Source organism: Cyprinus carpio, chromosome A25 (assembly GCF_018340385.1).
Source record: "Cyprinus carpio isolate SPL01 chromosome A25, ASM1834038v1, whole genome shotgun sequence".
Classification (NCBI taxonomy): Eukaryota; Metazoa; Chordata; class Actinopteri; order Cypriniformes; family Cyprinidae; genus Cyprinus; species Cyprinus carpio.
Window position 1 is genome coordinate 13355382 of NC_056596.1, and position 15939 is coordinate 13371320.

At 34.4% G+C, this 15939-nt stretch overlaps 1 protein-coding gene and 1 pseudogene across 2 annotated transcripts; one reads left to right on the forward strand and one right to left on the reverse strand.

The window, feature by feature from the left end:
- Positions 1-573: 573 nt before the first annotated feature.
- On the forward strand, positions 574-6444 carry LOC109092381 (annotated as a pseudogene).
- Positions 6445-10208: 3764 nt separating this feature from the next.
- Positions 10209-14636, reverse strand: LOC109069960 (pro-neuregulin-4, membrane-bound isoform-like). 2 transcript variants are annotated; one of them, XM_042715613.1, is made up of 5 exons: positions 14555-14636; positions 13587-13648; positions 13248-13341; positions 12997-13149; positions 10209-11484 (listed from the first exon to the last, which is right to left on the reverse strand). In XM_042715613.1, the coding sequence occupies exons 2-5, from the start codon at positions 13594-13596 to the stop codon at positions 11409-11411; spliced, it is 333 nt and encodes a 110-aa protein (XP_042571547.1). In that variant the 5' UTR covers positions 13597-13648; positions 14555-14636; the 3' UTR covers positions 10209-11408. The 2 variants fall into 2 exon arrangements, with proteins under 2 accessions (XP_042571547.1, XP_042571546.1); XM_042715612.1 differs by having other exon boundaries at positions 10210-11484; positions 14432-14620.
- Between the last annotated feature and the right edge of the window lie 1303 nt (positions 14637-15939).

Consider the following 15939-nt stretch of genomic DNA (forward strand, 5'->3'; position numbering starts at 1 on the left):
GGTCTTAACCTGATAACGTTATCCTATAATAGTGAATTTTATTTATTTTTTCTTCTGATTGAAACATTTTATCATTTTATATATTAAAATATATCATTTTATATTCTAGATAAATATTTTTTTCTTCTGATCTAAACATTATTACAATAATAGTATATTTTTATCTAAGCATTTATGTATTTTATTTTATATATATATATATATATATATATAAAATACATAAATGCTTAGATAAAAAATATACTATTATTGTGTGTGTGTGTATATATATATATATATATATATATATATATATATATATATATATATATATATATATATATATATATATTTTTTTTTTTTTTTATTTTTTTTTTTTTTTTGAGAGAGAGAGAGAGAGAGAGAGAGATTTTTTTTCTTCTTTTGATCTAAATATTATATAAATTCAATAATGGTATTTTTAAAAAAATATTTTCTTTCTCATCTAAGCATTTATATCATATTTTATTATAATATAATTTTATATATTTCTAGATAGGGTGATTAATTTTATTATCAGAGTGAGTTATTCATTTATTTTTATATTTTGCCCACATGAACACGGTCTTGCATATCCACATACAGAATGAAGAGCCTCTGGCAAGGTGAGCTGCTGTTTAAACTCAGTTATTAATGAAAGCTCTGGTAAGTCGCACAGAAGTAATGATTGATTGGAGTGAACAGAATTCACTAGTACAGAAAACATGAGCATGTGGGTGCCACCGGTTCTTTATAATACAAAGCGATATGTTAACTGATCGTTCCTGATAATAAACACAACAATGAATTCGCTCGTCACTAAACTGCCTGTAGGCTGTGTAAAGTGACAGATATTAATATTTCTCCTGAAAATGTCCAAATAACAGCTGTTATCGCCCAAATAGTCTTTTGAAGGAAATTTGTTGTTGACAGCAGAGCTGAGGCGGGGCCTGCTGTCAAGAGCAGAATACGCTCGTCTGATTGGCTGACATCAGAGTCACTAACGTCATAGTCAAAGTCTCCAGTTGTCACATTAAAAGACCTTTTCCCGTTCCATGCCTGGTTTGTGTACGTGTTTTTCTTTCACTATCCGTTCTAACTCATCAACATATGTAAAATAAAAAAAACTTTTAGACATTTGTGTTTAGATAATAGATTTTTAAGACCATGAGATGTTAATACAAATAAGCTAAATATAATGTAAATGAATTAAATATGAAATTATCAAAATTTAATTCTGAAAAATAGTCCAGTTGTCAGCTGTCCGTCGCTGTTTCTGCGGAGTTCAAACGGGATTTCTGGCTGTACTCTTTCTATAAACTATTTTAGCGTTTTCCCCTCATGTAGTATTATTATTATTATTTTAGTGGTAAAACAGTCATGTGTCGGTTACTGTGTTTATCACGGGGTCTCGTAGGCACACAATGTAAATACAGTGTTCAGAAATCCGAGCCCTTTGCGTCTTTGTTGACATCCAGAGCGAAGTTGAGAGATCAGCTGATGAAGAGACTGATTTCAACAAGCAGAAGACCTGTCCTCACATCACACAACTACCGACTCCCGCTCTTCTGGCTCCCCGGTATCGGGACGGGGTTTGTAATTTATATATGTATACACACACATGCACACACAACAGCATTTGTATCACCCGCTTGCAGTATTCCTCACAGTAAGTGTCATGGCGGACAGCCAAATACACTATTAATTTTATAAATAATACTGGCGGAATGTACAGTCCCTGACAAAAGTCTTGTCGCTTATCTATTTTGTAGAAACACGCTGCTATTAACCTGACCAAATGTTAGAAATCCCCTCCCAAATGATGTTTAATGCACTGAAATAAATTAGTTTCACACATTTAATCTCAAATTTTGGCCAAGACAAAGTTTTGTCCCTATACAGAAATTGAACAAATTTACTGCAAAAATGTCAGCAATGATTCTTAAGTGTGAGATCCAATTTAATATCCCCATGAGCTATGCATCCATGCGGTTTTGGCAAGGATCATACAATTTATTGATGAAGTCATCAGGAATAGCAAAGAAAGCAGTGCATGCCTTCCAAGTTTATATTCTTTGGTTTCGTCTTCCATGCTTCCTCTTTCATCCTACCCCACATATGCTCAATGATTTTCATGTCTGGTCACTGGGCTGGCCAATATAACACTTTGATGTGGAGATGGAAGTATGCGATGGAGCACCATTCTGCTGCAGAATTTTGGCCTCTTTTATGGTTGGGAATCACACAAGATTTCAGACTATTTGTTGCCTTCCACCCAGATCTCTCGCACACCCCCATACTGCCCAGACCATGATTTTTCCTCACCAAACTTCAATAAGATGTCCATGGCGGACAGCCAAATACACAGAAGATTCATTAAAATCCACCCTTTATAAATAGCAGGCTGGGGGCCTGGCAAATTTTGTGTCACGGAATGTACTGATTTGGAGGCCATTTCGAGACAGAATCCGTTTTTTAGGCGATGTTTTCGGAGATGTGAGCTCCAGGGCGTCAGCGGCCATTCAGTGACCATGACCCCGCCGAGAGCAGCCTCACCTCGGCCAGATCTTCTGGAATGTCTCTATAGTTTTGGGTAAATCTAATGGGCAGTCTTGGTCTCATTAATCTATTATTTGTTCCAGAGCAAATAGTTTTGGCTGAGGGTTAAGTCTCATCACGTTATATTTCATATAACTTCAAAGCTGTATATCAGAGCATTGCCTTTGTTCTTTTGACTGAATTGCCTAGCAACTTTTATGATGGCTGTTCTTTATAAAATGTTATTATTCAAGAAATAATATTTTATATAAATAATAGTAGTATTTAATTACAGTGTTGTGTATTGAGAAACTGTGTGCGTGTTAGTGATGGTCATTTCAGCAGCATTATTCTGTCATTGGATGTGAGGAGAGACTGTTTTTATGAGTGAGTCAGCAGTGAAGACTTTTATATTGAAAGACACTGAAAGAGGGTTGTAAACAAGCAAGTTCTTTTTACTTTCAACAACAACACCTTGTAAAACACAGCCAACAAATTGTAGTCATCTGAAATCACCCTTAAGAGATGAAAGGACAGAACGACAAAGATAGTAGTTCAACACAAAAGAGGTTTTTAAAGACACTCCATTGATGTTTCTTATGTATTTACACACTCGTGCTGTCAATGTGTTGTATAAACGCAATTATTAGATTGCTCATATATATTAATTTTAAATTTATAGGTCAATTATAGTGCACAGTGGCCTATAGACAAGTCATATAATTTTGCAGGATGAAGTTGGAGCTCCTGGGATGGTTATCGGAGTCTCAGTGGATGGCAGTCATGTTTGGTGTGAAGGTATGAAGTCTCCCAATGCACACTGATGCTTGGTCCCGTAAAGGCTCTTGGGTAGTCTGCATTACTGTAGGATTTACAAAATCCATGCATGCTTAAAATGACACATTTATGTGATGGCCACAAGTCCTCATCCAAGTGCACCAGTCCTTTACTCACTTCGAGGCCTGTCTTATTACAGTAGCTCAGAAAGTGACCACTGGGCGTATCTGTTGTCTCTCAGGGGTTGGCTATGCAGATCTGGAGAACAGAGTGCCTTGTGGTCCGGACACAGTGATGAGAATCGCCAGCATCAGTAAACCTCTGACTGCAGCCGCCGTCGCCAGACTCAGATAGATCTAGATGCTCCTGTCCAAAAATACGTCCTGGAGTTCCCACAGAAGCAATATGAAGGAGAGGATGTGAGTACATCCATTTAATTAAATTATAACTAATCTGATTAATGTGAATCTGTTGCTCATTTTATTTGTTAATAGTTTATTAACTAGATGAGTAAAGTTTGAAGCCTTGTCTGAAAGTTCTAAACTTGGAAAAGCTTTAGGCTTGATGATTTTTTCTCAAAGTCAATCAAATGTTGCTAACATGATTTAGCACAATGCTAGCATGTTACCAGCAGGATTTAGCATGTCGCCAGCATGATTTAGCATGTTGTTAACATGATTTAGCACATTGTTAACATGATTTTGCATGTTTCCAGCATGATTTAACACATTGGTAGCCTGTTGATAGCATGATTTAAGACATTGCTAGCATTAAACATGTTGCTAGAATGTTTTCGTATGTTGTTGTCTGATTTATCACACTGCTAGTGTAATTTAACATGTTGCTAGCATGAATTAGCACATTGGTGGCATGATGTAGCATGTTTTACCGTGTTGCTAAAGCTTGATTTAACACATTGCAAGCATGTTTTTCCATGTTCTTAGCATGTAGCTAGCATGAATTAGCATGTTCCGAGAATGTTTCTAGCATGATTTAGCACATTGATAACATGTTGCTAGCACGATTAGCACATTGCTTGTTGTTCTAGCATAAATGCTTGTGATAGGCAGGTTGGGTTTATTTTTAGAGCATCTTGCCTTGATATCTTGATCTTTTGAAGGAATAGCTTACCATAATTTACATACTCTCATGTCGGTCCAAGCCTGACTTCTCTGTGAACTCAAAACGAGGTGTTCAGCAGAATATCTCAGTTGGACAGGGATGTTTCTCTGCAGTAATTTGTCCTTAACTCTGTGTTGTATGACTGCTGTAGGTTCTGTGTTCCTGTATTCGACGCATGCGTATACCCTGCTGAGCGCCGTGGTGGAGAGAGCAGCAGGTCAGCGCTTCCTCGACCACATGATGAAGATGTTTCAAGAGCTGGGCATGTTGAACACCGTACCGGACGAAAACGACCCCATCATATACAACCGCTCCAGGTTAAAGACATTAAACATGTAATTTAAACATATACTTCTGTGATCAACATTTTAAAACCTAAAATGTGATGTTTATCTGCTTACCCCCAGGGCATCCAAGATGTAGGTGACTTTGTTTCTTCAGTAGAACACAAACAGAGATTTTTAACTCAAACTGTTGCAGTCTCTCAGTCATATAATGCATGGCAATGGTAACAACATCTATGAGAGTAAAAAAAACATGCACAGACAAATCCAAATTAAACCCTGCAGCTCGTGACGATACATTGATGTGTAAAGACACAAAACGACTGGTCTGTGCAAGAAACTGAACAGTATTTATATTGTTTTTTACCTCTGATTCACCCAATTTCCAAACTGTTAGAACTCTTGTGAACACGCTTCACAACAGCATGCGTGTGAGGCATCTTCTTCTTCTTTTTGCATTGCGGGCTGGCGGATCGCAGACTTATAAGTGCATTACCGCCACCTATCTCTCAAGTGGACCATTGACACTCCTGATTGAGATTGTAGATAGAGTGTCAATGGTCCATTTGAGAGATAGGTGGCGGTAATGCAGTAAAATTTGTCTGTGCATGTTTTTTTTTACTCTCATAGATTTTGTTACCATTGACATGCATTATATGACTGACAGACTGCAACGGTTTGAGTTAAAAATAATTTGTATTCTACTGAAGAAACAATTTCACGTAAATCTTGGATAAGCAGATAAACACAAAGTTTTCATTTTTGGGTGAACTATCCCTTTAAGATGTGTACATTCACATATTTAAGGTGTAAAGTAAATATGTTATTACTTTTTACTTGGTGGTTACACCACATGACACTTTTAGAGTTATAATGTGAAACTTTCTCGAAAATGGTATAAAAGTATTTCAAAATCATAGTAAAACCAACATTTTGTTTTCATATGATTGCACCATGTATTTATTTATTTATTTTTTCCTTAAACACTCAATGACCTGCAGGTTCTACCACTTCAATAAAAATGGTCATGTTGTGAACTGCCCCTATGTGGACAATTCATACAAATGGGCTGGAGGTGGATTTCTGTCCACTGTGGGTGACCTTCTGGTGTTCGGTAACGCTCTGCTCTATAGCTATCAGATGGCCGGACTGAAGAACACAGATGGGCTCCTTCCTGGCTTCCTCAAACCCCACACGGCCAAAGCCATGTGGGCACCAGTGAACAAAACAGAGGGGTCGTGGGACAAAAACAGACTCTATGCCCAGGGCTGGCTGGTGGTGGAGAAACAGCAGAAATATGGGCGAGTGCCGCAGCCGCAGACATTACATCTCACACACAGGGGGCGCTGTAGGGGCCAGTAGCGTCCTGCTGGTGTTACCCAGCGAGAGTGGACACACGGCAAATCAGATGCAGCTTCCTCCACGGGGGGTGGTGGTGACCATCATCACAAATATGCAGTCAGTGGGGCTCAATACCACCGCACTGAAGATCGCACAGGAATTTGACAAGGCCAGGGATGAAGAAACTGCATCCACTTGATTTATAAACACACTGCTGCGATCCTTTTGTTGCTGTTTTAAGAGATTTGTGGTAAACATCAGGACACTTCTCTGTTTACAGTGCTGAGGATGTGTTCATGCCTCAGTTTTAACTTTTTGCTCTTTTATAAATATAGGAGCAGTCTTAATACATTGAAGAATTAAAATTGCATTATGGAAACCTCTATGACGGCCTCTTTATGTGATTTTTTCATTTTGTCATGCTCACATTAAGTTCAGTTCAGTCTGGTGATTTATCACATTTGTTACAGGGAAGTTGAAAAGCAAAACTATTTTAAACATTATACTGTAATTCCTTCAAAACCTCATAGTAATTTAAAGTCTTTATGGAATATTTGTGCTTTTTAAAATGTATTTCACACCACTGGAATACTTTAGTGAACTGAATGAAGTCAAAACATGACTACAAATGATGAAAAACAAAGGAAAAGGTATACTGTATCTAATAATAAAAATAATAGTAATACACATTCATTCAAATTTTAACAAATAAAAATGTTCTTTCCCATCCTAAATGAATTCTAAAATAGAAATGATTTCTATAATCTCTTATTATTTATACACACATACAGCACAGAGATGTCATGCATAATAATCACCACTAGATGACAGTCATAATACTTTATTTAATACCTTCATTAGTAGAAAAATGAGAACATTTCAAATTCATTCAATATCAGATTTTTGATTATCTGTATCAACAGTTTACCAGTAGTCAAATTTATAGTCAAAATTATTTTAATGAGGTAAACCTCATCAGCAATGGATAATTTATATTTTCTTAAATATAACATTCATTAAATTCAACTTTTTTTAGTCATTATTATAGTCTGTTTATATTTGATTATATAGCTTATGTAGTTTATGAATTAATTTTTTATTTAAAAAGTTATTACTCCTGCTACTTTGTTGTTGTATTTTTGTTTTTATTTTTGATGTAAAATAAAATAATACAATTATTTTGTTGCTATTATTACTGTTTTTGTTGTTTATTTTCCTTACTATTATTCTATTTATTCTTGTGTTTTTTTTTATTGTCATTTTGTTGTTTGATATTTTATTATTGTTTTTGTTGTATATTCATTCTTGCTATTTTGTTTTTATCATTTTAATTTTTTTTTAATATTTTTGTTGTCTGTTATTATTGTTGTTGTTGTTTTGTTTTTGTTATTTTTGTAGTTGTAATTTTGTTGTTGTTATTATTTTTGTTGTTGTTATCATATTTGTTGTTCTTTTTGTTGTTATTATTTAATATTATTGTGCCCTATTTCTGCTATATTATCATTTTTTTTATATGTATTGTTATTTTGGTTGTTACTTTTGGTATTATATATAATTACTACCTATTTTTGCCATAATTGTTTTTTATTCTATTTTTGTTGTTATATTTATTTTTTATTATTATTATTATTATTATTGTCATATTTGTTGTTGTTATTTTTGTTGTTATTATTTCATAATTGCTCCGAATTTGTGCTGTTATTATATTTTTTTGTTACTATTATTTTTTTTATTTTTTGTCATTGTTATTATTTTTGCCATTTGTTTACTATTTTTGTAGTTATTGTTTTTGTTATTATTATCATGTTTATTGTTATTTTGTTGTTATTATTTTATATTATTGCTCCCTATTTTTCTATTATTGTTTTTATTCTGTTTTTGTTGTTATTATTTTTGTAGTTGTTATTTTTGTCATTTGTTATATTTGTTATTATTTTGTTGTTATTTTTGTCATTTATTATTATTATTTGTGTTGTTGATGTTATTTTTGTTACTATAAGCATGTTTGTTGTTACTTTGGTTAAACCATTGTTAATCAAACTCTCACTCTCCCTCCCCACAACAACATTCCTGGGGGACACACCTTTCTTTAATCCTGTAACTGACAATATGCATTACAACATACATACAATGTAGTCTCTTATCATACTCATCATACTGAAAACCCGTAATTAAAGCTGCAACAGTTCCACACTTAATTTTTATGGTAATTAAGCGCATATGAACACTAATCACACTATTTACATTAAAGAAAAGGCATAGAACAGTGCATTAAGCATGCAAACCTACTGACCTTATTCATCCTGCCCCCATCCAACTCATCACAGCCAGGAAGAGAGGCATACGTGCCTCCCTTTCGGACTCGCGTCAGCAACCCGCGAGAAGCTGGATTGGACCCCATCCAACTCCCACCGAGCGAAGCATCACTATATAAAGCAGCGGCTCGCTATGGTAAGAGTGCTTCACCTTGTCAAAGGCGCTGAGGGAATGAGGACGACAAACCACCTGATGCCGCGGGTCATTCCTATAGATATGGTGTGAAGACACCACACACCCCACCTAGCACTGCTGAAGACTGCTATCCCACGAGAAGCTGAACACAGAGACCCTCTGAACGAACTCTTCTTGGTCTTCTATTGGTCTTCACTGCTGCTTGTTGGTCCAGTGTGTTGTGATTGGCCAGATTCCTCAAGTGTGTGACTGAAATGTTAGGCCCCTTACCATACTGTGATGCTGTCTTCCGGCACGACGAGACAAATCTAATAAAACCCATTATAAACTAGGCATTTTTTGCATCCAGTGGGGACATAATTACTGATTATAATGACTTATACTGTCTTTTTATATGTTGCATTGGGTATCGTGCCGCGTAAACATAGAACCATATCTGGAGAAATGACAAACTACAAGTGCTACTCTACACTGCTCAAAACTCACATTTGATTCATCATTGGCAAACTCTTTAAATATGTAAACATACAGACTGTGAGTCAGAAGCGCCAGACTGTCCTTGCAAAGTTTGAACTGCCCAACTTTATAGAAACAGACACCGGCATTGTAGGCTACTCTGCAGGAAACCGTCCTCGTCCTTCACAAAATGCGCCGCACACATCTGAATATTTAGGTTGAACTGTTCTGGAACAGTGTTGTAAATACAACTTAACCACTGATTTCTAGTCGTGTCCTCTTTTGGAAGACCAAACAAAGTAGTTTCGTTTTCACAACGAAACATACAGCGACTCCACAACATTGCAGCGGCAGCAACAGAGAGAAGAAAAGTCATGCCTTCTTTCTTTGTGTGAACATTTGGGCGGCGTTATGCAAATCTTCCCACATCGTGACATAGATATGTGGGGGCGTTTTAAAACGAGCCATTTTAGGGGGCGTTGACGAGTCTTAACTTTTATAAAGTATATCTCTTTGGATTTGAGACTTTAGTCTTTGCAACTTTACAGATCTTCTTTATGCACCAAGACCTTGTAACACTCAAAAGAGAAAGAAAAAATTTAAGTTGCATCATATAACAACTTTAAGACACCGTGGGGGCGGTTCTTCTTAAACGCTTAGATTCTGTTTATGGCGTCACAACGAGGAATTTAGAATGTTCGCGATCTGACGTCATTCAGAGCGTGTGACTGCGCTGACCGTCTCTCTCGCGATGCTGATTCGTTGTTGAGTTAGCTGAGTTAACGACATGTCAGATCAAGAAAAAAATACAGTAATACTTTTTAAACAAGTTGTGTTCAGTTTGTAATAGCTAACTTTAAGATGGTAGCTGCGAGCTCGCTTGCTTTTCTTGTTTAGCCTATGTGACAGCAGTATAGGCCGTATAAAATAGGCCTTCTATAGTATATAAAATATTTTTATCAACAAAAAAAGGAAGGGGTTCTTTATTTCTTTTCATCTATATCGATCGTTCATTTTAGCATATTTAGGCTAGTTCTTTAGTAAACCCATTAGTTTTGGAGGTTTGTGTATTTCTTTGGTTTTGTTAGTCTCTGAAGCCGCTTTCTAACTCTTTGCAGTCGTGTTTAGAGAAAAAAAATGGGATATCCTGATTCCAGACACGATCGTAAGGCAAGAAAGAGTTTTCTGATGATTAACAATATGTAATATTTATTTATTATAAAATTAATAGTCCACATACGTAAACATATTTGGGAGATTTTCCTCTGCTGCCCTCTGCAGGCTATTGATGATAGTTGCGTTAAAGTTACAATTTCTGCTTTTCTATGCAATAACATATCGCATCATGTAACAGTATTTTATTTCTAAATAAAATTTATATAAAAGGTTTGTAGATGTTTTATCCTGAAATGCTTTAGAGTAACTGAAATCACACTGATTCAGTGGTAAAAGATTCATTCATTATTTTTTAAGATAATTAAACAATAAAACATTCCACAGATTATTATTATTATTATTATTATTATTAATTTAATAAAAATATTTAAAACTTTTGACAGTCAGATTTAATAGTGAGAGGAAAACACTGGTAAAACTTTCAACTTTAGTTAATATTCATCCATCTGGTTCATTCATCTCACTGGAATCACATTGCATTGTGCGACACATTGTGCATGAATTGTGCACTGTATCTTGTACATTTTGGTACAAACAGTAATTCATCTAGGTATTAGACATACAGAAAATGTGCATACTGTGCACAGTATAGACACAAACTGCAGAAATAGTAACATGCTTCTGTGACATGAACATGTTTGATTTTTGAAAAGGTTTTGGGAATATTTTCTTGGAATAGTGTCTGATTATACTTTATAAAATAATTCTATATCCAGTCCGGTGGTGTATAATAATGATTGAGCTTGTTGTTGTTGTTACTTACATTTAATGGTAAAACAGTTGAACATTAGAAAGGGATTTCAGTATAATTGAAGGATTTTGTTTTTGTTAATAAAATAATCATATAATCAAAATTTCAGCCAAAACAAAAACAGCACATGTGACAGTTATAATATATATTATTAAGTCTTTTTTATCTAATTAAAAAAAAAATTCTATCTAAGGATGCTCATTTTGAAATGTATTGCTTTCCATTGAACATCTGATATGGTAACATATTGCTTGTATAGAATCTGCATCCTTTTTACATATTTAAATTAATATGTTTTAATTGACAGATCTATTTACAAAATCTATGAACATTAAGAAAGATATTTTGAGAGTAGCTGGCACTTTGAGCTATTGCGCAACTGACACATTTTCACATTGAGTCCAAGACTTCCAAAAGGGGCGATGTTAGAAGGTAAAGTTGTTCCTCATGATGGAGTCATCCGCAACATCAAAGCCTCTTTTAGCAACCAATGCATCTGAGTTTCAAAAGTCGAGTCACACCGGCTGAATACTTGATTTGACTGTCTGGTACTCCTCGGGTTTTGGTTGACTCTGGCCATTTCTCTTTATTCTGGAAATAAATAAAGATAGAAAAGAGAACTTATTATCCACAAGAACTGTTACTTTCTTGCAGGTTTGGGGGGTTAAAAAAAGATCATGTTAACATATCACTACGTTGATAATCTTTAAAAGAATATTCTGAGTTCAAGTTAAGCATATTTGATGGCATTTTAAAAAACAAACAAAAAAAAATCTTGATCTTTGTTTTCTTATAAAAGAAAGAAAGAAAGAAAAACTAGGATGAGGCATTTACAAAGTAAATTGGACCAATCTTTGAAGGATTTAAAATTCTAAATGTAACTATATACATTATTATAAAAGCGCTTATATTTCTGCTCTAAAATCTGTGTATTATCTGAGCTTTGAAGTTGTTCCCATAATTTTTACTATCATTTTAGGATTTTTTGGAGCTGTAAAATTTGATAAAACTTTACAAAAGGTTTGTTATCTATTTTTTTCCACACACTTATACACATATTGTTTACTTTTTGTGGCTATACTTATGAAACAGATTATTTTGAAGTTGAATATGTCCATATTCACTTCCGGTGTAAGTGTCACGCTGAATCATTCACTCAACCGATTCGGTCAAAAAATGTTCAACTGGCGATTTTGCGCCGAAAATGTAAGTTATTCACTATTAACTTTAACTATTTACCAAAATGTTGTAACCTGCTTATTCTTCAAGGCGGAAGTAAGCTATTTTCTATGAATGTGTGACTCATTAGCCGCTCCAGGTAACGTTAAGTAGGCTAACTAGAAGTATAACAGTGCAGTAAATGCTAAAACTATCAGCGCTACAAAATCAGTGCGTTTAAGATTATGATATTGAAATTATATCATAACAAATACCAATATAAAGTACCATAACAGAATGTTTTTGTACAGATAAAGAGTGACACCGGAAGTCTCACCCATTCAAGTTACAAATGGTAGTGTTCTTCCGTTAAAAATAAGTTGGATAAAAGCAAGTATTTATAGCTATTTTTCAAAGTATTAGCAGGGCCTCACGGACTCGTGCCTGCTGTGCAGGAACTAGTAATCTTGCTAGTGTTATATTGCCAGTGTTGGGATATAGTTACATGTTTTTGTGGTGGCTGTGCTTTAAAAGTAAATTATTATAATCCCAATTCAAGTAATAAAGGGTTTTGAAAGTCTGACGGTAATCAGTGTTGACCACTACTTTAAGGTTAACCCTGCCTGCTTTAAATGTCTGAAGATGATTAACAGTAGAAAAGTAATCAGTTACATTACTTTAATAAAGTAATTGAAATAGTTACACTGCTTATTACATTTTAAATAGGGTAACTTGTAATCCATAACCTATTACATTTCCAAAGTAACCTTCTGTTAACAATGGATATCACTTAATTATATTAGCTTTCACTGTAAATGCTTTACTGTAGACAGTTCTTTTTATTCACTGAGAGACACATTTTTAATCGTAATCCAGCGCATGTTTCTTTATAATGTTGATGAAACTGAATCTGAAACTTCAGTGTCAGAAGTGCATGTGACTCACTTGCAGATGTAGTAGATGACCACACCGAGCAGCACTAGGATGAGGAGGACGATGATGACCACAGCGGCGATCATGCCCTTCTCCTCACTGTCCCGTGAGAAACTGGAGAGCTGGTAGTGCTCACATCTGCTGCCCTCAAAGTTCGCCTTGCATCTACAGGACAGGACAAGGGGTTTCAAGCAAAACATTTCATATGTATTTTATAATGTAAATGACAAAACAATAGATATTCTGTTCGTGAAGATACTTACACACATGTGGGAGTAGACACCGTTGGTATTATAAAGCATGTTCCTCCATTCATGCAAAAGTTGGCTTCTGACACAGTGCAAGGTATACCGTGTTCTATAACGAGAGGAACACCAAAGGAAACAGAAAAGTAAATGCATCATTTATCTAGCTCACCTTTATACACAGAGCAATTTGTTTTTTATTTTGCATTTAATTTGCATTTGCATTTCAGGAATTCCACATCACGGAAACAACATCAAGTGTGATTTGCACATGATACGATTTTATATCACATTCCTTTTCTTGTTATATTTTTATTATCTTTAATCATTTTTTTACCTACAGTATGTTTTTATTACCTGCCATCATGGGAAAAACTGAATAGATCTTCTGGTAATGGAAATTTTAACTTGATGAACACCTGAGAACAAAATAAATGTGGTCAGGTTAGCTTACATTTGTCCAGAAAGTAAAAAAAAAAATGATAAAAAATATTTCAAAATTCATACAGAATAAATTTGCTGTATGTAAGAGATGATGGTCATCATTATTAATCGCTATGTTTGTGCACATTTTTTTAAATGGAATATTAAAAAGTATTTTTTATGTTAAATGTTAAATTGAACTGTTATAGTATATTCAGTGGATACTGTAGTATGTTATAGGATATTCAGATATACTATAATTATATTAAGTTATCACATTAAGTATAATAGTATTTGTATTTTAAACACTCGGTTAACTGTATTGGCTCTGTAGTATAAAGACATTATATTTAATGAAAAATTGGAGATTTATTAATCTTAGACAGCTTCTCTTAGACAGCAATGAGATTAGATGGAAAGCAAATTAAAGCTTTTGATTAAGTGTTTTTTTTTTCTTGAGGAAAAATATAGATTCTCGTGTCTCCTTTTAGAGTTTCAGACGAGCTCTCAACAGGATCTCAAGCTGTTCTCAGATTTGCCAAGATACCAAAGTCTACAAACGTCAGAAGTAAACAACAAAAAATAAAATATTTCCAAATAAATCCTTATTTTTTGTCTCTTTTACTTCCCTTAAGGGATTTTAGGAGAAACATCTGAGACAAAGTTGAGATATTAAAATGAAACATTACTTAGAACCCCATTAAGGCTCCCAATCCATTTCTGAGCAGTACGACTTTTTCTAAAAACATAATTCATAACTTGTCTGTCTCATGACTCACCTGTTTACCGGTTTTGTGCTTGACTTCATACACTTCTCGAAGGCTTCGGTTTTAGAAAGTTTGCTGAGATGTACGAAATCCTAATGACAGCCCTGTTTCAGGGAAGTAGCAGCGAAGACTTACCGTCCAGGTAAAATCCAGTGAGTCACCTCGTCTTCCTCAAATAACTTCTGAGTTAAATGGCACTGTGCGGTTCAGAGTCACATATGTGTGGTGGGCGGATCCCTTTGAGCTCAGAAATGTTGTGATTGCTGTTTGTCCACATTTGTGAATGGAGTGATTCTCATCATGCGTTGGTAGAACACAATGACATGAGTTAATTTGTAGCGAATTACCTGCTGTTGCATCACAAACATCCAACAAAAAAGAGACATTGAAACTCTCTGTACAGTAGAAAGTAAATCACCATATTTATCCCATCTTTTTGCATTTTAGTGATTATTTTTGAGCAGATTCACACATTTCACATTGGGTCGTGAAGTGTTTTTGCATTGTAATCTTTAGGTTTCTTCAGATATGTATTAATAGAAACTGTGAGGGGTGGTATTGTTATTTTAAGTGTATTAAGAGCAGGTGTGGTTCTCAGTGAGACTGCTTTGCTCTATGTGAGTAGGCCGGCTGGGTTTGGTGTCAGACTTTGGTATGCCAGGTATGCTAATGGGGAAGTTCTGTGTGTGTCGCAGGTATGCGTGGAATCGTGGGAACTTTGCAGACTTTAATTGCTTGTTTACATTCTTCGTTTAAAAAGGCACACGAAGGACAAAAGGCAACATCATGTTGAGTCACCAAAAACCGTTAGAATGGGATAGTTTTGAGGTTTTGGTGCCACAAGGCCAAATGACCACAACTTTAAATCATGAAAAAGAACAGAAATGTGTTTAAATACACATTTTATGATAATTTGCTATAATTCCACAGTCAAACATGAGCTGTTCAATAAATAAACAAACAAACAAAAATGCATGGTTTAGAAAATATATTTTAAATGAAAAAAAAGCAAATATACAAATATACCTTTCAAAATGTTGGGATCAGTAAGGATTTTGTTTTGAAATGAATATTTTTATTTAGTCAGGACACATTAAATTGATCATACAGTAAATGACAGTTAAGACATTCATAATGTTTCAAAAGATTTCAGTTTCAAATAAGTGCTGTTCTTTTGAACTTTCTATTCATCAAAGAACCCTGAAAATATTTTTTTTTTCCAACAAAAAAATGTTAATAATAATGGATAATAAAAAATGTTTCTTGAACAGCAAATCAGTATATTAGAATGATTTCTGAGGGATCATGTGACATGTAATAATATTTCACAATATTACTGTTTTTACTGTATTTTTTTCATTTTTTTCCCCAAAAAACACAAAAAAGTTACCCTCTCCCAACTTTTGTGTACTCTCGAAAAATAATAATTAAAAAAAAATAGCATTAAAAATAGAAAAACTTTTTTTTTAATTACATATTCTAAAAAAAAAAAAAAAGTGTAATGTTTATAATGTGAAGTA